This window comes from Neoarius graeffei, chromosome 10, assembly GCF_027579695.1.
Source record: "Neoarius graeffei isolate fNeoGra1 chromosome 10, fNeoGra1.pri, whole genome shotgun sequence".
Classification (NCBI taxonomy): Eukaryota; Metazoa; Chordata; class Actinopteri; order Siluriformes; family Ariidae; genus Neoarius; species Neoarius graeffei.
In genome coordinates, this window is record NC_083578.1 from 57,352,126 (window position 1) to 57,374,275 (window position 22,150).

The 22,150-nt window shown below is 41.4% G+C and overlaps 1 protein-coding gene across 6 annotated transcripts in view; it reads right to left on the minus strand.

Annotated features, from left to right (window-relative positions):
* aopep (aminopeptidase O (putative)) overlaps positions 1–22,150 on the minus strand; it is a 126,419-nt gene that overhangs the window by 57,026 nt on the left and 47,243 nt on the right. For all 6 annotated transcript variants that reach the window (XM_060931920.1, XM_060931919.1, XM_060931918.1 and 3 more), the window contains 4 exons: positions 8,236–8,338; positions 7,914–8,021; positions 7,545–7,588; positions 2,907–2,967 (listed from right to left, as the gene is read on the minus strand). In XM_060931920.1, coding sequence (XP_060787903.1) covers positions 2,907–2,967; positions 7,545–7,588; positions 7,914–8,021; positions 8,236–8,338 — 316 coding nt within the window. The remainder of the gene's footprint in view (positions 1–2,906; positions 2,968–7,544; positions 7,589–7,913; positions 8,022–8,235; positions 8,339–22,150) is intronic.

The window sequence follows — 22,150 nt, forward strand, 5'->3', positions numbered from 1 at the left end:
AAGAAAGAAAGAAAGAAAGAAAGAAAGAAAGAAAGAAAGAAAACTTTATTCATCACACACTTGTGAAATTCCTCTCTGCATTTAACCCATCTGAAGCAGTGAACACACACATGTGAGCAATGAGCACACACAAATACCCAGAGCAGTGGGCAGCCATGCTAACAGTGCCCGGGGAGCAGTCGGGAGTTAGGTGCCTTGCTGAAGGGCACCTCAGCCCAAGGCCATCCCGTATTAACCTAACCGCATGTCTTTGGACTGTGGGGGAAACCGGAGCACCCAAAGGAAACCCATGCAGACACGGGGAGAACATGCAAACTCCACACAGAAAGGCCCTTGCCGGCTGCTGGGGGATTGAACCCAGAACCTTCTTGCTGTGAGGCAACCGTGCTAACCACTTACACCACCGTGACGCCCAATGAAGAGTTCATTGATAGCAGCACGCAGCAGGCTGGGAGAGAACAGACAACACAAAGTGAGTAAAAATAACAGTATTACCCAGTATGCTGGCCAGTATACTGTATCTGACAATCAAGCACTATTGGACTTTGACATTTAAGGCTGGACAGAAGCGCTTTTCCAAAGTGAAACAAAACCTTTTCATTTCCATTGCAGCCGTATTCAATCCAAAAGTTGCTAGCTAATGAACTTAAATCAACTTGCTAATAATATAAACAGTAAGTCTAGTAGTTTAAGTACACAAGCAGGCAGGTGTGCATTTTCATGGTCACGTTTTAAACCAGTGAAATTTAAACAGAGAGCTCTGTCACATTGCTGACTGATTAATATCAAGTACGTTACTTGTACTCCGTCTGAAGAGGGGAAAAAAAATTGATTTCGATGCATCCCTACTTGTGACTCTTGGCAAAATGTTCAAATCAGTGTGTGCGTATGCGTGTGCAAAGGTATGTGTGTGAAGTGGGAGCATATTTGGAGAAAGACCATGTGCAGTCCAGGGCTCTGAAGCAGCAAATTGCTCCCGTTAACAATAGATGGCTTGCATGGCAGCTCTCAGTCTGGACTTAACCCCATCTTCAGGGTTCAATGCCAGGGTTCACACCTGTAAAACTCTGCCATTACAGTTATCATAACCCAGACAGTGTCTCTTCTCTCTTTCCATTTCATTTGTTCACTTAAAAACATTCACATACGGTCACAAAGAATTCTTCAACACACAAGTGGAAGAAGAGGCACGAAGACACATACACAGACTCTCAAAATAGAAAGGTGAGCAGGACATTTTTGGCTTCACACCGGACTGAGGAGGCACGGCTGACATTTGAGTGAATGTCACTTTATTCCTCAACACACCTTTATGCATCCTGATGCCTCTGACAGCAGCTCGCACACCTGCCGATATGAGGAGACATATGTAGAAATCTCATTTTCGCTTGTAATTACAAATATTTGAATTTGATTATAGGAATCTGTTCCATAGCCCAGTGTGTGAATAGTTTAATAAGGCCATAAGAGTAAGATAGGTCCACTGCAAAATCCCAACATACTCAAAAAATACCCAATGTCTGTAAAAAAAGACAAATGGAAAAAGAGCTCTATTTCTATCTCATTAGTCATTCGATGGGTGTGTGTCTCTTGTGCATTTTTTTTGTGTGCGTGTGTGTGTGTGTGTGTGTGTGTGTGTGTGTGAGTGAGTGAGTGAGTGAGAGAGAGAGAGAGAATAAGTGTTTATTGTGAAGCCAACTATTTCCTGCCATTATTTGTTTTGAGGCACGTTCCAGTGCATGCTATCAAGCCCACAGTAACAGCCAAAATTGAGGGAGCTCTTGCTAAAATAACTAAACCGATACTTGAGCACTATTTTCCTATTTTGTGCCGCTGAATTAAGAAAATAATGCCAATGTTTTTTGTTAGCTTGATAAAAACACCTGCAAAGAAAATATGCTCACGGTTTGAAGGATAAACTGACCAAGCTCGTCTGCTATGCTTACAGCTCACTTTAAGTTAATTTATAATTTTAGCCATGAAATGATTCGGTGAATGAGATAAGTGCTCCATCAGGTTAAGGCGCTGTCTTCTCTTCTCCGATGTCCTCAGCTCCAAAAAAAACCCCACCCCTTTCCTGAATGTTAAAAGAATGATGCTATTAATTATTAATTCACTGACAGAGTTATAATTATGCATTCAATATTGGTCTTAAATGACATTCCATAGATATTTTGAGTGCATTTACACCCCAAAACATACATTTCAGTGTGACACATTGTGGTTAACCAGGAACCGTCTCTGGAAACGAGTGAAATGTCTCAACTTGAATGGAGTCAAAATCAATAAGAGGAAGCATTTGTGATCTTCACCTCAAGAATCTTTGGTTTAATATGAAACACTCAACCGTGTGTCAACGTCAGCTCACAGATTCTACAGCACTCACAGTAATGGAGATTCTTCTTTGCTGTAGAATCCAACAGGAAAGACTGGGCACACCCTGCTGAGGACTATGCATCAAGATTAATGCTGCAGCAGAAACATTATCCCAGCCTGGGATCAAGACAAATTTCCTTCCAAAGTGTTTAACTATCATCAAATCAAATAATAACCTGGGTGACTCGGAACAGAGACGATGAATCACACGAATGGATTGCATTTGCCCTGCCTGATTTCATAATCATCTGGATTAAGTATTAATGGCACCACTGTTTAAACAAGCTAGGAAAGCTAAAATTAGTGATGAAGGCATACCATTCCAACCTTGAATAACACCTCGCATCTGAATACAAGGTTAAAAAATGAAGTTTGAATACAGTGAAATGTGAGGCAGACAGATATACACAGTGCTTGTGTAACAAGGTTTGCATTTGCTCAGGTTTACACTAATCAGAGTACATTTAATCCTTCTTAATTAAGCAAATAGCTCAAAATATATTTGTGACATTTGCTCTTTTGTTTCTTACCTTCGGAATTCCAGGTGTATCCAGCCAGTCTGAGTAAACAGATTCAAGAGTGAGGCCTTGGCTGAAAAATGAGAAGCAGATAAGCAGGAGATGTGAATGAAAACAAAACTTCGCTTTGATGTGATTCCGTGCAAAATGCCTTCAATAAAAATGCCATATGTAATCATACTACAGGAGGCATACACATGCTGTTCTTGACAATGACTATACAGAAGTGAAACCTGATTTTCCTTTGTAATTCAAGCCAGACTTCTTTCTGAAATTGAAATCTTGTTAGCTTGCAGAAGCACACCTGCACATATAATCAACTAATGGATTGTGCCAGGCAGGTATTAGAGCTGATCTTGTCTACAACGCAGCAATCAACATACATTTAGACTGGATGGAAAAGATGGAAAATGTTCTCTTCCCCAACTAAATATCAGGACACAAAGAGCTGTACAGAGTTCTGCAGCAGACCAATAGAGTTGGCATGGATATTACTCTGCTTCGGTATATTCTGATGAGCTCATCTTGGCTCTCTGAATCGGGACTTGTACACACATGTCTACTTGATATTATCAAAAAGAAAATCTTTCATGCTAAAAAACCTTTAATGATAGTCTGAATTTAAAATGGAGCTCTTACTGCAGAACTGAACAAACAGAACTAATCCTAACCCAAAGCTCTTTCTGACATGCACAAAATTTTGTGAGATTTTTTTAGATCCTAAAAGGATACCACTAGAATTCGTCCCGTTCCATGATCTTCATCAGCAGTACACACACTATCATTGTACAGTACCAACTCATTCTCATCTCATCTCATTATCTCTAGCCGCTACAGGGTCGCAGGCAAGCTGGAGCCTATCCCAGCTGACTACGGGCGAAAGGCGGGGTACACCCTGGACAAGTCGCCAGGTCATCACAGGGCTGACACATAGACACAGACAACCATTCACACTCACATTCACACCTACAGTCAATTTAGAGTCACCAGTTAACCTAACCTGCATGTCTTTGGACTGTGGGGGAAACCGGAGCACCCGGAGGAAACCCACGCAGACACGGGGAGAACATGTAAACTCCACACAGAAAGGCCCTCGCCGGCCCCGGGGCTCGAACCCAGGACCTTCTTGCTGTGAGGCGACAGCGCTAACCACTACACCACCGTGCCGCCCAGTACCAACTCATCATGAACATTTCAGCTTCTGAGCAGCAGATTCAACTCCATTCAATTCAATTTTATTTCTACAGTGCTTTTAACATAGTCACAAAGCGGCTTTACCGAAGTATATAAATTCCAGATATAAATTTTACATGCATGAATTTAGAAACTTATCCCTAATGAGTGATCCAGAGGGGACGGTAGCAAGGAAAAACTCCTTGAGACAACATGAAGAAAGGAACTTTGAGAGGAACCAGACTGAATAGGGAAGCCATCCTCATCTGGTTAGTACTGCCTGGGAAGACCAGGTCCTGGCACGGGAAGAACTTTAACCTTTGATTATAGGTATCACAAAATCACATGAACAATGGGTAAAACTCAACAAAGTCAAAAGAAAAGACAAATAGAGAGGACTGTATTAGAGGCTAAAGCTAGAGGGAATACAGGGGGTGAAGGGGAAAAAGTGGGAAAAAATGTGAAAACTGTTGCATGCTGTTATTTTTTTGCCGAATAACAAACTCTCCCTTTGTTTTGAATTGGTCAGCAGAGGCCTGAACTGGCCAGTTTACCATGTGGAGGAGGAAGGTTCTTGGACTCAACCACCTGAACTGATAGCTGAAAACAGAATGCAACAGCTGTTCAGACTCTGATTTGATGTTCCCTGGATGCTGCTCCAGCCACAAAACACACAGCTATGGCAGGCAGCATGAAACTCGCTGTATAGTCAGAAAGCCCAGTATAGATGAGTAGATGGAAAATGAACAGAGACATCATTAGGAAAACAGAAGTTAAAGGAGAAATACAACATGAATTACTAAGCTTTATAATTAACATGTGACCTTCAAAAGTATCCAAGATTTATTTGGTAGTTCTGAGCTGGCATTTTGAGTTTTAACATTTTCAATTCAGCTCTTGGTGTCCTACATTACCCACAATGCTGTTTGACTACCCGCTGATAGTGGTGCCAGTGGACAGTTTGCTGTTTTCCACTTAAGTCGGAAGTGGAATTACATTATTTTCGACCTCCATGTGTTTAAGCTACAAGGTGGGGGGGGAAAACATGAAGGCGTCCACTTTTGTCTTTTGTTAGCGTCAATCTAAGCAGCCAACGGTGATGACTGATTTATATTTTCCTCCTCAAAACAGCAAGCTATATACTTTTATCTTAGATGTAACAAGTTAATATATCTAAAGCAAATACAACCCCGATTCCAAAAAAGTTGGGACAAAGTACAAATTGTAAATAAAAATGGAATGTAATAATTTACAAATCTCAAAAACTGATATTGTATTCACAGTAGAACATAGACAACATATCAAATGTCGAAAGTGAGACATTTTGAAATTTCATGCCAAATATTGGCTCATTTGAAATTTCATGACAGCAACACATCTCAAAAAAGTTGGGACAGGGGCAATAAGAGCCTGGAAAAGTTAAAGGTACAAAAAAGGAACAGCTGGAGGACCAAATTGCAACTCATTAGGTCAATTGGCAATAGGTCATTAACATGACTGGGTATAAAAAGAGCATCTTGGAGTGGCAGCGGCTCTCAGAAGTAAAGATGGGAAGAGGATCACCGATCCCCCTAATTCTGCGCTGATAAATAATGAAGCAATATCAGAAAGGAGTTCGACAGTGTAAAATTGCAAAGAGTTTGAACATATCATCATCTACAGTGCATAATATAATCAAAAGATTCAAAGAATCTGGAAGAATCTCTGTGCGTAAGGGTCAAGGCCGGAAAACCATACTGGGTGCCCGTGATCTTCGGGCCCTTAGACGGCACTGCATCACATACAGGCATGCTTCTGTATTGGAAATCACAAAATGGGCTCAGGAATATTTTCAGAGAACATTATCTGTGAACACAATTCACCGTGCCATCCGCCGTTGCCAGCTAAAACTCTATAGTTCAAAGAAGAAGCCGTATCTAAACATGATCCAGAAGCGCAGATGTCTTCTCTGGGCCAAGGCTCATTTAAAATGGACTGTGGCAAAGTGGAAAACTGTTCTGTGGTCAGACGAATCAAAATTTGAAGTTCTTTATGGAAATCAGGGACGCCGTGTCATTCGGACTAAAGAGGAGAAGGACGACCCAAGTTGTTATCAGCGCTCAGTTCAGAAGCCTGCATCTCTGATGGTATGGGGTTGCATTAGTGTGTGTGGCATGGGCAGCTTACACATCTGGAAAGACACCATCAATGCTGAAAGGTATATCCAGGTTCTAGAGCAACATATGCTCCCATCCAGACGACGTCTCTTTCAGGGAAGACCTTGCATTTTCCAACATGACAATGTCAAACCACATACTGCATCAATTACAGCATCATGGCTGCGTAGAAGAAGGGTCCGGGTACTGAACTGGCCAGCCTGCAGTCCAGATCTTTCACCCATAGAAAACATTTGGCGCATCATAAAACAGAAGATACGACAAAAAAGACCCAAGACAGTTGAGCAACTAGAATCCTACATTAGACAAGAATGGGTTAACATTCCTATCCCTAAACTTGAGCAACTTGTCTCCTCAGTCTCCAGACATTTACAGACTGTTGTAAAGAGAAAAGGGGATGTCTCACAGTGGTAAACATGGCCTTGTCCCAACTTTTTTGAGATGTGTTGTTGTCATGAAATTTAAAATCACCTAATTTTTCTCTTTAAATGATACATTTTCTCATTTTAAACATTTGATATGTCATCTATGTTCTATTCTGAATAAAATATGGAATTTTGAAACTTCCACATCATTGCATTCCATTTTTATTTACAATTTGTACTTTCTCCCAACTGTTTTGGAATCGGGGTTGTACAAGTATATAAAGTATAATCTGTTTAAAAGTAAAGAAGCGCTACTCTGTTTACTGCTGACACTGTGAGCAGCCATGTTGATTTGATGTCACATGCTGAGCTCGGGGTTGAGGAGGACTTCCTGACTTTCCACATAAGAATTATGAGTTAAGTGGTTGTTTTCTTTTTATTTTCTGGTCGGAGCAACAAGTTTTAGTTAAATGCAGCATTAGATCTTGCTTTATCTCCATCTAAAGTGACCAATGCAGCAGCACTTTAGTCCTGAAGTCTGTCGAGTTCTCTTACCTGTCCCAACACTTCTGAAACGTGTTGCTGGCATCACATTCAAAATGAGAATATATTTCAACAATCGATATATTGGCTTTGCACTATTTTCAATGAAATATAAGGTTTCCATGATTTGCAAATCACATTTTGTTTTTATTTACATTTTACACAGCATACCAACTTTTTTGGAATTGGGGCTGGACTTTCTCCCTGCCAAAAGTTGTGTGTTGAATGGTACACTTAACATTAAATTTAGGTTGTGCATGGAAAAAATGATGCTATTCTTTTTCTGTGACACTCACATACTGTCAAATGACTCAATCTTGACATTTGACAGCTGTTTTAAAAACCTTGTTTGCTGGTGGAAGCGAGGCATTAAATTATGCAGCAGTATGAATGAGAGCACAGCTCATGCTTACCTTTTCAAAGCTGGGAATGTATCCAAAAACATCTGAAGGAAGTCCTACATGAAACAATCACAGAGCATTAATAAATATAACTTACAAGACGCTTCATCTAAAATCCACACTCACTGCTTTTCTCACCCTCCACACCATTCTGCTAACGTGGCTCTCACGAAGTAGACAAAAGAAATTCAGTCTCTAATCTAATCCAATAAGCCAATGCTAGCCAAGTGCATTTTGGAAAGCCTTTACTAAGCATTACAGCATGGGAGTAGCAATATAGTTGGTATGTCATAAAACTGGAAGGAATGTAGACATACATTCTTTTTGACATGGGTTTGCTGTTATTGCAGCCTTCTGTATGTGGACGTCAATTTTCAGTACCTGAGATAGAATAAGCTGCCCATGAAATCTTCTCACGAAAAGTCTGAAGAAGCTCAAGAACTCATCCTCACCTACTTTACCAGCCAGGAACATCAGGAGAAAGTAACCCTTCAAGAAACGGGATCAATATAAAAAAAAAAATAGTTGATTTATACAAAAAAAAAAAAGCTATGTCTAAATGACTTTATATACACTATGACCAACAACTAGATCTACCCAGACTAAATCTATCATAGGTCTTAGATGTACAGCCTCAGGTATTTTACACACTCCAGAGGCCTGTAGCTCTTCTGCTCCTCACACTTAGCTTTTGAAGACTTACTTTGAGGTAGTGCACTTGCATGAATGGTTTTCCTGGGTTAAGGCCATGCTTCACGATGGAGGCTCCAGACTCACTGACCTCTCCTGTAGTGTCCTTATTGGGCCTGCAAAGCACGTAGATACAGCACATTTAGCAGACTGACGGCTGTTAGAGAAAAACTGCTGCATTGCCTGAGGTCTGAGTAGGGTTACCCTGACAGCAGTAGGCATTAAAACTCACTTAACAGCCCAGTAAATGCCCCTGATATGCATGCATTTGCAAAATGATAGCAGGTCGAGCAGAATACACAGGATCACCATAGAAACCATAAAAAACAAAGTTTAATGACAATACCAACTAAGCAAATATAACATAAATAGCTGAGCACTTGATATCAGTTCTAAGTACAACGCCATGTCAGAAAAAGGTGGGATGGTATGGAAAATAATGTTTAAAAAAAAGAGAGAGCAAAAAAAACCAGTGATTTCTATTAATCTACATCCATTCCTGCATTTCACGCCTGCAACACTTTCCCAAAAAAAAAAAAGCTGGGGCAGGGGCAATTTAGAGCAAGTAATGAAGTAAAACAGTTAAATAATGATGTGATTTGAAACAGGTGATGTCAACAGGTGATTGTAATCATGATTTGGTACAAAATCAGTGTCCAGGGAAGGCTTAGTCTTTGAGGAGATGTGTATTGTGGTCAGATGAATCAGTATTCCAGGTCTTTTTTGTACAAAATGGACACCATGTGCTCCGGACCAAAGACTAAAAGGATCATCCAGACTGCTACCAGCAACAAGTCCAAAAGTCAAGGTCTGTCATGGTATGGGGTTGTCAGTGCCCATGGCAGTAACTTGCAGTTCTGTGATGAGATTTTGGAGCAACATGTGCTGCCTTCAAATCAGCATCTTTTCAAGCATTATTTCAACAAAGCAATGCAAAACCACATTCCACACACACTACAAAGGCATGGCTATGGAAGAAGAGGGTGCCTGTCCCCTCTGTCCCCAGCAGAGAATGTGTGGTGAATTTTGAAATAAAATGCATGACAACGACGACCCTGTACTGTTGCATACCTTAAAGACCTGTTTGCAGGAAGAATGGGACAAAATAACACCAAAAATGCTTCATCACCATACTTGCCAACTCTACTGATTCACTCAGTAGTCTACCGCTTTTAGTTCTAAATACTACCACATTTGCTCTTCTGACCTCACTTCAGCTATTTTCGACACAGGGGATACATGTACATTCCATCAAATAGTCATATTAAGCGAAGCTGAGAGCCAATGGAATGGCTCAATAATGATGTTGAATCTAAATTATATTGCTCTATAGCGCCATTCCATTGGTTCTCATTATAGGTCTAACCAATCAGCAATGAGGTCATGTCACAACAAATCGCGCCAGTATTCGTAAAAACCAAACACACACTGGTGATCGCGGACAATGAAAACTCTGAAGAAAAAAACGATTCGCAAAAAGTTCAAGGTGACTTGGTCGTCGGATCATCCATGGATCGAGCATCAACGCGAGGTGAGAGGGACGCATTTTGTGAAGTATGTTGGTCTGATTTCCTGCTCAATTTTCTTCAAACATGGCACTCAGAATGCAGAAGAATGCACAATTTTACACCTTTTTTTTTTTTATTTTAAGGAGGGGCTGTGCCCCGGACCCCCCAGAAGGGCACAACTGTATTGCGCAATCTGATTTACCACTTTTCATTCTCTGGGGGTTGGCAAGTATGCATCACTTGGAGTCATAGGTCCCTAAACATCTCTTAAGTGTTGTGAGAAGGAATGGCAGCATTATAAAGTGGTAAATGCTTTACCTTCCCAACTTTCTTTTTAAATATGTTGCAAGAATCAATCAAAATTGAAATGTGTTTATTTTGGAAAGAACAATAAAATTCATGAGGTAAAACATCAAATAATGAGCTGATGTGTTATTTTGAATGCAATACAGGTCAAAGATTATTTACAAATCATTGCGTTTTAATTTCAATTTCAACATACCACCCCAACTTTTTCTGATTTGGGGTTGTATATAGTGTTGCAAAATGTTCTTTTGAAGAACATGCTTCCTGTTTGGTTCAGATGAAAGCCAGGTCAGTAGCCATGAAACAATATCACATAAAATATATAAGCCACACAACAGTGAGCAAGGCGGCCTGAGATCTGTAACTTTTTTGCTGCCTGACTGTGCCCTTAATGGCTGATAGAGTGTTTCCTTCCTGAGCAGACACTGGCAAATAAACAATGGTTGGAGCAGCAGCCATGGCTGCATGTCTGATCGTTACCCCAGTTTAAAAAGCATTGATCGACATCAGGAGATTAACCGAGCTCGCCTATAAAGAGGCTCCTGTAATGGCTGCCCTGCAGGATCAATACACAGGCGCCACTTGCCTGGGTCACGCTACTTTCTTACAAATCATCTTTTTTTCCCCCTTCATGGATAAGAGTAGAGGCTGAAAAGCCCAGAATACTTTTGGTTTTTGGCCAGTATCAAGCCAATGCATTAGGGTATTTGTTTAAACAAGGAAACCTTAACTTTGTGGCTATCAGCACCTCCTGAGGAACCCTACATTATTAAAGCTGAGGTATGTAAATTTGTGAGAAAATGGAATTCTAAAGTCAACCAACGAGACAAACAAACTGCTGTTAAACTAAATTTAGCTAGCTTGCTAAAACAACTTCACAACATACTTTCTAGAAGCATTGATTAAGCTGGCTGGCAGTCATCTTGGTAGTTAATTATTTAAATAGCGAACAACTAAAATATCTTGCCCAAGAAAGCTTGTTAAAAACACCTTCTCTAAAACAAGATGAACTTGATACCAAACAGCCGCAATGGGGACGCCACCACAACAGACATGTCTAGTCCTTCTTGTTACTAATTTGCATGCCAAAATACCCTTGACATATACTTCACACATGAACAAAGTAACTGAAGAAAAACCTTGATGTTTGAATCATTTCCAAAATCTAATGAGTTCATCATGTGGTTACAATGATCATTCCATATAAATCCGACAAATATTTAACAAATGTTGAACTACTTGTTCTTGAGATATCTTGGACAGACACACAGAAGTATACACAGACAGACCGATGGCAAAAATCTTACACAGCCAGAAAATTGGCCATGAGTGCCTGAACATGCCCAGGTAAGTAACATCTCTGTGTGATAAACAGAGATGTCTCAGACATTTGACCTTGCTGTGACCTTATTCCTGTTTGGAACAATTCCAAAATGTAATCGGTTCATCTGATGGTTACAATGATAATTCCAAATAAAAAGTCATAATAACAGACTGCCACACCGCTCTTAAATCTCTGTCACATCCATCATATTGTCGTCTTGGCTCAGACTCTGTCACTCTGCCCTTTTGTGATTTTTCAACTAAGCAGTAATGGCAACTAGAGATATAGAGTGATTCATGGTTTGCTTTTTTGCTGGCTTGTATCTTTAAAAGGACACTCTCATTTGGAGCCACACCTGGTATGTGGGAGTTCACAGTACCGTAGCAGCCAAGAATGCCTTCAATCTTTGCAGGTTCAGATCCACTCAGGTGTCGGAAATATGGCATGTTAAAACACTCTTGCACATCTTTGAGATTGGTTTCTAAAGATTCAGAACCAGTACTGGCCACCTTCCCTTTTTTGCCTCATTACCCTTGATGTCCTTATGCTTTTTTTAAACCAAAAATCCCCCCCCAACTTATACTTATTCTCACTCACTCTGTCTCTCTTGATAAGTTTTTTTTTTTTTAAAGCACCTTCCATTTTCCCTGGCCTCTTAGTACAGAGGAGAAAGAGATCATGACAGACATTGAAGAAAAGGGAGAGAGAGAATGAGCGCAGAAGACTGGCATCCACTAACATCCAACTCAGCGGCAAAGAAGTGTGCGGGGGCACTAGGACACTAGTGTTACAGAAGCAAAACAACAACAGTGTGAACAATGTGCTTTTCACCAGAGACTGTAAATCAGTCAGCCATTAAAATAGATAAAAACCCTTACAACAGAAAGCTGTGTGTTGATTAAGGAAGCAAACTGGTTGTACGAGTCAGAAATAAACCCAGGTGGTTTTCACACCTAGTTCAATTAGTTTAATGCAGTACCAGAATTAGATTTTTGTTTGCGACATTGTAGCTTTTTACTTGGCTCCACTGGTTTCATATTTTATCAATCCGCAAACGTACTATCAGGGATTATTAGCAGGTCCAAATAACATGAGTTCATTTTAAAAAATATATATATATATATATATATATATATATATATATATATATATATATATATATATATATATGAGTGATTCCACGCTTATGGGTACTGAAATGGGGACATGAACTTATTTTTAAAAATTCACCTAAAACCATTTCTTTTTTTACCATCAGGTCACAAAACATGTAATCTTTAATGAATGATATGTTAAAAGATAACTTTAATTTTCTGAGATGTAATAAAAACATATTTATATGCCAAAGTCAAGCCTATGAGTTCCAAAATGATGTCTGTTACATTACTTCTGTTACGATTGTCCATCTCGCGTCTGTTACAAATTAATTACAATCTAGCTATATACCATGTTAATCTTATTGAAAGAATGTGTATGTTTATTCTACTACACATGTTTATTAATTATATTTGCTAAAACATCACCTTCCTATGTTTCAAAAAGTAATTCTACATTGTTAAAATTGAGAATATATATGTCCACAACACTTCTGTTACGTTCTGACTTTGGCATATAAATATGTTTTTATTACATCTCAGAAAATTGAAGTTATCTTTTAACATATCATTCATTAAAGATTACATGTTTTGTGACCTGATGGTAAAAAAAGAAATGGTTTTAGGTGAATTTTTAAGAATAAGTTCATGTCCCCATTTCAGTACCCATAAGCGTGGAATCACTCATATATATATATATATATATATATATATATATATATATATATATATATATATAAATAAAGGGACCCGGCTGGGCCCAGCCCGAATGAGCAACACAGAACCATTCTCCTGTGGACCCACCAGCCGCAGGTGGTGCCGTAAGGGTCCGGTGCACTGTGGATCAGGTGGCAGCCAAAGGCGGAGGCCCTGGCGTACTGATCCCTGGCTGACAAAACTGGCTTTTGGGACATGGAATGTCATCTCTCTGGTGGGAAAGGAGCCTGAGCTTGTGCGTGAGGTTGAGCGGTACCGACTAGATATAGTTGGGTTCACCTCAATGCATAGCTTGGGCTCTGGAACCAATTTCCTGGAGAGGGGTTGGACTCTCTTCTATGCTGTTGGGTGAGCGGCGCTGGGCAGGGGTGGGGCTATTGGTAGCCCCCCAGTTTGGCACGCTAACATCGGAGTTCTCCCTAGTGAATGAGAGGGTCGTTTCCCTGCGTCTTCGGGTCGGGGAACGGTCTCTGACTGTAATCTGCACTTATGCGCCAAATGGTAGTTCAGAGTAGCCAGCCTTCTTGGAATCTTTGAGTGGGGTGCTAGACAGTGCACCACGAGGGGACTCCATTGTTTTACTGAGGGACTTCAATGCTCACATGGGCAATGACAGTGAGACCTGGAGGGGTGTGATTGGGAGGAACGGCCTGCCTGATCTGAACCCGAGTGGTGTTCAGTTGTTGGACTTTTGTGCCATGCGTGGTTTGGCCATAACGAACACCATGTTCAAGCATAAGGGTATCCATAAGTGCACGTGGCACGAGGACACCCTAGGCCGCAGATCGATGATCGACTTTGTAGTCGTTTCATCTGATCTACAACCATATACGTCTTGGACACTCGGGTGAAGAGAGGAGCAGAGCTGTCAACTGATCACTACCTGGGTGGCGAGCTGAATCAGATGGCGGAGGAGGAGGCCGGACAGACTGGGCAGGCCCAAATGAGTAGTGAGGGTATGCTGGGAACGTCTGGCGGAGGCTCCCATCTGTCAGATCTTCAACTGTCACATCCGGCAGAGCTTCAACTGCATACCGGGGGAGGATGGGGACATTGAGCCCGAGTGGACCATGTTCCGCACCTCCATTGCTGAGGCGGCCGTGCAGAGCTGTGGCTGCAAGGTTGTTGGTGCCTGTCGTGGCGGTAATCCTTGAACCCGCTGGTGGACACCTGTGGTGAGGGGCGCCATCAAGCTGAAGGAGTCCTATCGGGCTTGGTTAGCCTGTGGGTCTCCAGAGGCAGCTGACAGATACCAACGGGCCAAGCGGAATGCGGCTCTGGCAGTCACTGAAGCAAAAAGTTGGATGTGGGAGGAGTTTGGTGAGGCCATGGAAAGTGACTTTCAGTCGGCCTTGAAGAGATTCTGACAAACCGTCCGGCAGCGCAGGAAAAGAAAACAGTGCTCTGTCCCTACTGTTTACAGCGAGGATGGAGTGCTGTTGACCTCAACTGCGGACATCATCCAACGGTGGAAGGAATACTTTGAGGACCTCCTCAATCCCACCTTCATGTTGTCCGAGGAGGACACGGAGTCTGAGGGTGCTTGGGAGGACTCACCCATCACAGGGGCTGAGGTTGGCGAGGTGGTTAAAAAGCTCCTTGGTGGCCAGACTCCAGGGGTGGATGAGATTCGTCCTGAGTTCCTGAAGGCACTGGATGTTGTTGGGCTGTCTTGGCTGACATGCCTCTTCAACATTGCATGGAGGTCAGGGACAGTGCCTCTGGATTAGCAGACTGGGGTGGTGGTCCTGCTTTTTAAAAAGGGGGACCAGAGAGTGTGTTCCAACTATGGGGGATCACACTTCTCAGCCTCCCTGGGAAAGCCTATGCTGGGGTGCTGGAGAGCAGGAACAGGAGTTTGGTTCGCATTGCCGGCAGTAAGTCGGACTCATTCCTGGTGCACGTTGGACTCCACCAGGACTGTCCTTTGTCACCAGTTCTGTTCATAACTTTTATGGACAGAATTTCTAGGCGCAGCCAAGGGGCAGAGGGTGTCTGGTTTGGTGACATCAGGATCACGTCTCTGCTTTTAGCGGATGATGTGGTGCTGCTGGCTTCATCAATCTGTGACTTACAGCATGTGCTGGGACAGTTTGCAGCCGAGTGTGAAGCGGCTGGGATGAGGATCAGCACCTCCAAGTCCGTGGCCATGGCGCTCAGCCGGAAACGGGTGGATTGCCTACCCCAGGTCAGGGGGGAGTTGCTACTGTACCTAAAATGGAGGAGTTTAAGTATCTCGGGGTTTTGTTCACGAGTGAGGGTAAGGGGGAGCGGGAGTTGGACAGAAGGATTGGGGCAGCATCAGCAATGATGCGGACGCTAAACCGGTCTGTTGTGGTAAAGAGAGAGCTGAGCCAAAAGGCAAAGCTCTCAATTTACTTGTCCATCTACGTTCCCACTCTCACCTATGGCAGGGCTCAAAATTCATATATTTTTTCACCAGCCAGCCGGACTAGTTACCTTCCAAAGTAACTAGCCAAACAGAAAATCAACTCGCCAAAATTTGTTCATGTATGAATTTTACTTCTGTCAAAAATAACACAAAAGAGAGTAGTTACCATTGTTCATGACTAATGTGCATTTATTTCAAGACTGAGTATTTTGATACTGTTGTTAAATACATAAATGAGAACAACACAGAGCACCATAATATAATATCAACAAATAATAATATATTGGAAAACTTGGCAACTTGGTGTACGAGTATTGAAAACAAATATACTTACTATCATGACTATAGCACCCAAAATATGTCCAACATGCTTTGTAGTGCTGCTGCCTTTGGTGATGACAGTTTTTTTTTTTTTGCACACTTTACAAATTGGCATTTGCTGCTCCACGTCCTCCTCGCGATATCCAAAAAAAATGCCAGATGACTGACCCCTTACTAGTTCTTTTAGGAACCAATTCATCCGCTTCCATTTTTAATTTGTCGCTGAAATTGACAGAGCTTACACGGTAGCCTATGCAACACCAGCGATTGCATGAACTGAGTCAGCGCTGTAAACCGAAACTAGAAAATCTTCCCACAAGTTCCTTTCAGCACCTAGATGTCGCCCGGGATTGGTTGGTGAGTGTGTAAAGTTTTTTTTTTACCCTTAGGCAGCCTCTCACGTTACTGCCCGAGGGACAGGGAGAAAACCACCAGAAAAGGTTTTAAACAAACGCAACAAACACGAAACAAACGCAAGTCAGCAGGTGACCATAAAATACTTGATAGTTACGATATAATAATTTTATGTATCTCACACAGAATTTTCGGAGATATATCAAGTATATTCGATATATCGCACAGCCCTAGTCTGAATCTTTGCTTCATACATGTTTTTTATTTTCAACTAGCCAGCCGGGCTGGCTAGTGACAGGAATTACCCGCCAAATGACAAATTAAGTCGCCTCGGGCGACCGGACCACCGCGAATTTCGAGCCCTGTATGGTCATGAGCTATGGGTAGTGATCAAAAGAATGAGATTGTGGATAAAAGCGGTAGAAATTAGTTTTCTCCGCAGAGTGGTTGGGCTCTCCCTTAGAGACAGGGTGAGAAGCTTGGTCATTCGGGAGAGACTCAGAGTAGAACTGTTGTTCCTCCACGTCGAAAGGAGTCAGTTGAGGTGGTTCAGGCACCTTGTTAGAATGCCCCCTGGACGCCTCCCAAGGGAGGTTTTCTGGGCATGCCCCACCGGGAGGAGACCCTGGGGCAGACCCAGGACACGCTGGAGAGATTACATCTCTCGGCTGGCCTGGGAACACTTCGGTATTCCCCCGGAAGAGCTGGTGGAGGTGGCCGGGGAGAGGGAAGTCTGGGCTGCTCTGCTTAGGCTGCTACCCCTGCGACCCAGATCCAGATAAGCGGTAGAAGATGGATGGATGGATGATATATAAAATTTATTTATTTACACACACACACACACACACACACACACACACACACACACACACACACACCTGTGCAAGAGTCTTAGGCGCATGTAAAGAAATGTTGTCAACCAAAAATGGCTTCAAAAAATAATGAAATGAAATGTTTCAACATTAAAAAAAATTACTATAAACAGCAGTAAGCCATAAAAATGAAACAAAGTGTCAATATTTGGTCCTTTGATTAAAAAAAATATTAGTCTCCGGTACAATGAGTGCAGTTTTATAAGGAAATGAACTGTAGGTTTTACTGAACATCTTGCAGAACCAGCCACAGTTCTTCTGGACACTTTGACAGTCACATTTCCTTCTTATTTTTGCAGCAAAACCCAGTAGCCTTCATTATGTTTTCTTTTTTAATGTAAAAAGTGGCCCATTATGTAATATGCTGCTCAGAAACAGACATTTTTTTTCTGTAACTCAATAATGTAGAAGTCATGAAATAGAAATCTATAACACAGTTTGTATGAAAAAAGAAATAGGGTGCCTAAGACTTTTGCACAGTACTGTATATAAATAAATAAAACCAGTTTGGGGGAGAGGGGAAGTTATAGGCATTCATTAAACACAATACATGGTCTAAACTTCCACATGAATGGGTGAATTGACTCTTGCTTCAAGTCATCAGACTGAAAAAAATCAATGGAAATCACTTTCAATCTTTCACATTCAAAAACTTTTCTTTTGGAGAATAAGTTTCTCTCGTGTTCTCCATGTGCGCTGAAAAGTTTCATGTAAAAACACTGCTCTGAATGCAATGCACGCTGTATAGTACTGTAGTTTCACTTTTATTCACAATATATACAACAAATCTGCCATAACATTAAAATCACCTACCGAATATTGTCTCAGTCTCCCTTATGCTGCCAAAATAGTTATGACCTGGTGAGGCACTGGCTCCCAAGACCTCTGAAGGTGTGCTGTGGTACCAAGACATTAACAGTAGATCCTTTAAGTCCTGTAAGTTGCAAGATGGAGCATCTATGGATCAGAATTGTTTGTCCAGCACATCCTACAGATGCTCGATTGGATTGAGATTAGGGAATTTTGGAGGCCAACGCAACACCTTGAACCCTTTACCATGTTACTCAAACCATTCCTGAACAATTTTGGCAGTGCGGCAGGGTGCATTATCCTGCTGAAAGAGGCCACTGTGTGTACTTGGACTGCAACAAAGTATAGGTAGGTGGTACATGCCAAAGTAACATAAACATGAATGCCAGGACCCAAGGTTTTCCAACAGAACAAACAGGTGCTGTTTGGCATATTGTAAACAATACTGTATATTGTTCTGCAGTGTTGGCGCAGTAATTTTTTTTCCGACAAATCATCTCTACAGGCGGCACGGTGGTGTAGTGGTTAGCGCTGTCGCCTCACAGCAAGAAGGTCCGGGTTCGAGCCCCGTGGCTGGCGAGGGCCTTTCTGTGTGGAGTTTGCATGTTCTCCCCGTGTCCGCGTGGGTTTCCCCCGGGTGCTCCGGTTTCCCCCACAGTCCAAAGACATGCAGGTTAGGTTAACTGGTGACTCTAAATTGACCATAGGTGTGAGTGTGAATGGTTGTCTGTGTCTATGTGTCAGCCCTGTGATGACCTGGTGACTTGTCCAAGGTGTACCCCGCCTTTCGCCTGTAGTCAGCTGGGATAGGCTCCAGCTTGCCTGCGACCCTGTAGAACAGAATAAAGCGGCTAGAGATCATGAGATGATATCATCTCTGCAGCCCATTTTTTCAAGCACCTCCTTATTGTGCATCTTGAAACAGCCACACTACTTTTTCTTGCAGAGAAGTCTGCATTTCAGCTGAAATTGCATTCCAAATAATTTTCCTGGCAGCTGTGGCTGAAATTTTTATTGGTCTACTTGACTGTGGCTTGAAACCCTAATTTTCCACCTCTTTATCAGTGCTTGAACACTACTGATTGGCATCTTCCAAGATTTGGATATCTTTTTATATCCTTTTCCTGAGTTATATAGTTCAACAGCCTTTTCTCACAGGTCATTTTATAGCTTTTGTGCTTTCCCCATGACTCAGTATGCATTTTTGACCACCTCCAAATGTGGTTTAAGTGATTAAAACACAAAGCATTTCCAGGACATATTTCTGTCCATTCCCACTTGGATCACTTAAAGTGCATATCACGGGTACATTCAGGAGCAAGATCAATGTAATTCTCCTATTTTATATTAAACTTTGGTCAAATATCTGTCACATTTTGAATTTTTTTCAATTATTTTTACCTTGCACAATACCAGAAAAATTCAGTTGAAATCAAGCCATTTGAGGCGAATTTGTCCGCCTCTGAAAAAACTTGGCATTTGGATTTCCCAGCAAACATTGATTTTCGTGATGTCACGTGCGGGACGCCTCCTTCTGAATCCTATGTCAGCGCTGGTTTGTTTATGAGAAAACGACCTGGTGGTTTTCTGCAAATTTCTTCAACGTTAATCACGCAATTATTAAAATGGTTAACAGATGTATTGTAGGAGGGTGTAGCAACACCAATCTTGATGGGATTAGTACTCATTGTTTTCCAAAAGACCGGACAATGAGAGAGAAATGGGAGCGCTTTGTGCGAGGCACCCGGAAAAATCGGCTACATGCTACAGACTACAGCGTTATTTGTGGTGCTCACTTCACAAGGCCCGACGACTTTGAGAACTATTTGCAGTGGGAAATGGGCTTCGCAAAGCAACTTGATCTGAAAAAAGACACAGTTCCATTTGTCAGAATGCCCAAAGCAACACCGTCTCCATCTGTGTCAGTGTCACCAAAGGAGCCAGCCGTGTTCGTCTCCCCTGACAGAAGGCGAAGTGCCACATACACTGAGGCCCTCAAAGCTGAGGACCAAGCAGAGCCGAGAAAAAGACCAAGAAAATCGGCAATTCACAAGTTGACTGTTGCCAGGGTAAGAAATAATTCTGACATCTCATTATATTCTTCATCCAAAGGTGAAGTAACATTGTGCTCAGGTGACAATTCCATATTTCAATGCAAAATCGCTAGCTGCTAAACTTGGTCTGCACAGGCTGTGCACTGAAACCATGCAAGCTCTCGCAGCCTGCTGGCGGTTCCGCAGGTGACGTCACGAATCTGGCTCCAGACTCCCTTGGGGTTTTTCCAGACACGTTTTGTTATTTTATTTTTTTCTGCTGTAGACAGATGGCCTTGTGCAAAATTACCCTTCTGGATGAGTGTGTAAAGGGACATACTTTCACATAAAAAAAAAACAAAACACGAAATTGGTCCAGGATATGCACTTTGTTAATATCCATCAAAATCAGGTCAGAAATAGGGTCTCCACCACAGCCCAATTTATAGTTGTTGTTTTTAATAAATGTTAGATTTAAAATATCGATAGCAGTAATACACTTGAGGTACAGCTGATTTTTTAATCAGGGTTAAGCTGCATATATGCACTGACATGCATTGCTTTAAACAATTCTTGCCCATTCTAATGTGGCCAGAGCAATAGCATATGACAGGCAGTTAGCAACAGTAGTTCTTATATCTATGGTGTATATCTATATCGGGATCGTACTGGCACCGTGCTTCCAAAATGACTCAATCATTTGCATATAAGTAGGCTTGAAACAGTCCGCCAGGAATAAGGTGAATTCACACTACGTTAGCAAGAGACTAACTTCCTACATGGGCCCTTTTTCTTTTCTTTTTTTTTTGTAGATACTTAAGGGAAACTGAAAAAGTAAAAGTCTGGACATTTAATCCCAGAGATTAAAGTGTGCTGAGAGAGGGGCTAATTCAGACATGTTCCCTGCTGAAGCAGCGGAATTCACGTGTAGGTGTGCTCCTGAACACACACATACACACACACACTCATGCACGCCCCAAAGTACAGCACTCTTCATCTAAAAACAATTCTTTCATGATCACATGCAGTATCAGATCATGGATAATAATAATAATAATAATAATAATAATAATAATAATAATAATAATAATAATAATAATAATAATAAGCTGGAAATTGTGAACTTTAAAAGAGTGGAGAAAGAGCCAAGAGGAGAGAGGAGTCAAGATCCAGCACAGAGCTGTCTCTCTGTCTGTGTGTGTGTGTGTGTGTGTGTGTGTGTGTGTGTGTGTGTGTATACACACTTGTGTGGGTTTGTGTGTCTCTCAGAATGAGACTGTGAAGCAGTAAAGCAGCTAAAAGGCACAAATTGAAAGTAGTGAATAAAACGTCAGTCAAAGCAATCCACCTGTCTCTATCCCTTCAGTCTCCCACCCCATGAAATGTCACATTTTATAAAAGTGTTATGAAGGCCCAATGTAGACATGCTTCATATAAAGTGTTACAAAGCTGACATTAAGAGGCTGGTGGTTCATTGATCTTCTGTAAGCATTTTATCCTGGTCAGGGTGGAGGTGGCTCCAGAGCCTGTCCCAGGAACAATGGACGCAAGGCAGGAATACACTCCTGTGGGACAACAGTCCATTGCAAGCCCCCCCCCCACATACATACACACATACATACATATATATATATATATATATATATATATATATATATATATATATATATATATATACACACACACACACACATACATATATATACACACACACACATATATACACACACATACACATACACACACACATATATATATATATATATATATATATATATATATATATATATATATATATATATATGTGTATGTGTATATATGTATGTGTGTGTGTGTGTGTATATATATATATATATATATATATATATATATATATATATATATATATATATATATATATATATATACACATATATATATACACATATACACACACACACACACATATATATATATATATATATATAGTTATTTGTGTGTGTGTGTGTATATATTATATAACATACATACACACACACACATTCACACCTAGGGGGAAATTAAGCGTAGCCAATCCAATCCCATCCAATCCATCGATCAGCATGTTTTGGTAGGGGGAAGGAAACCAGAAAACCCAGAGGAAACCCACAATGACATGGGAATAACATTGCACAACCTTCTAAAAGGACTGAACCAGGGACCCTGGAGCTGCAAGACT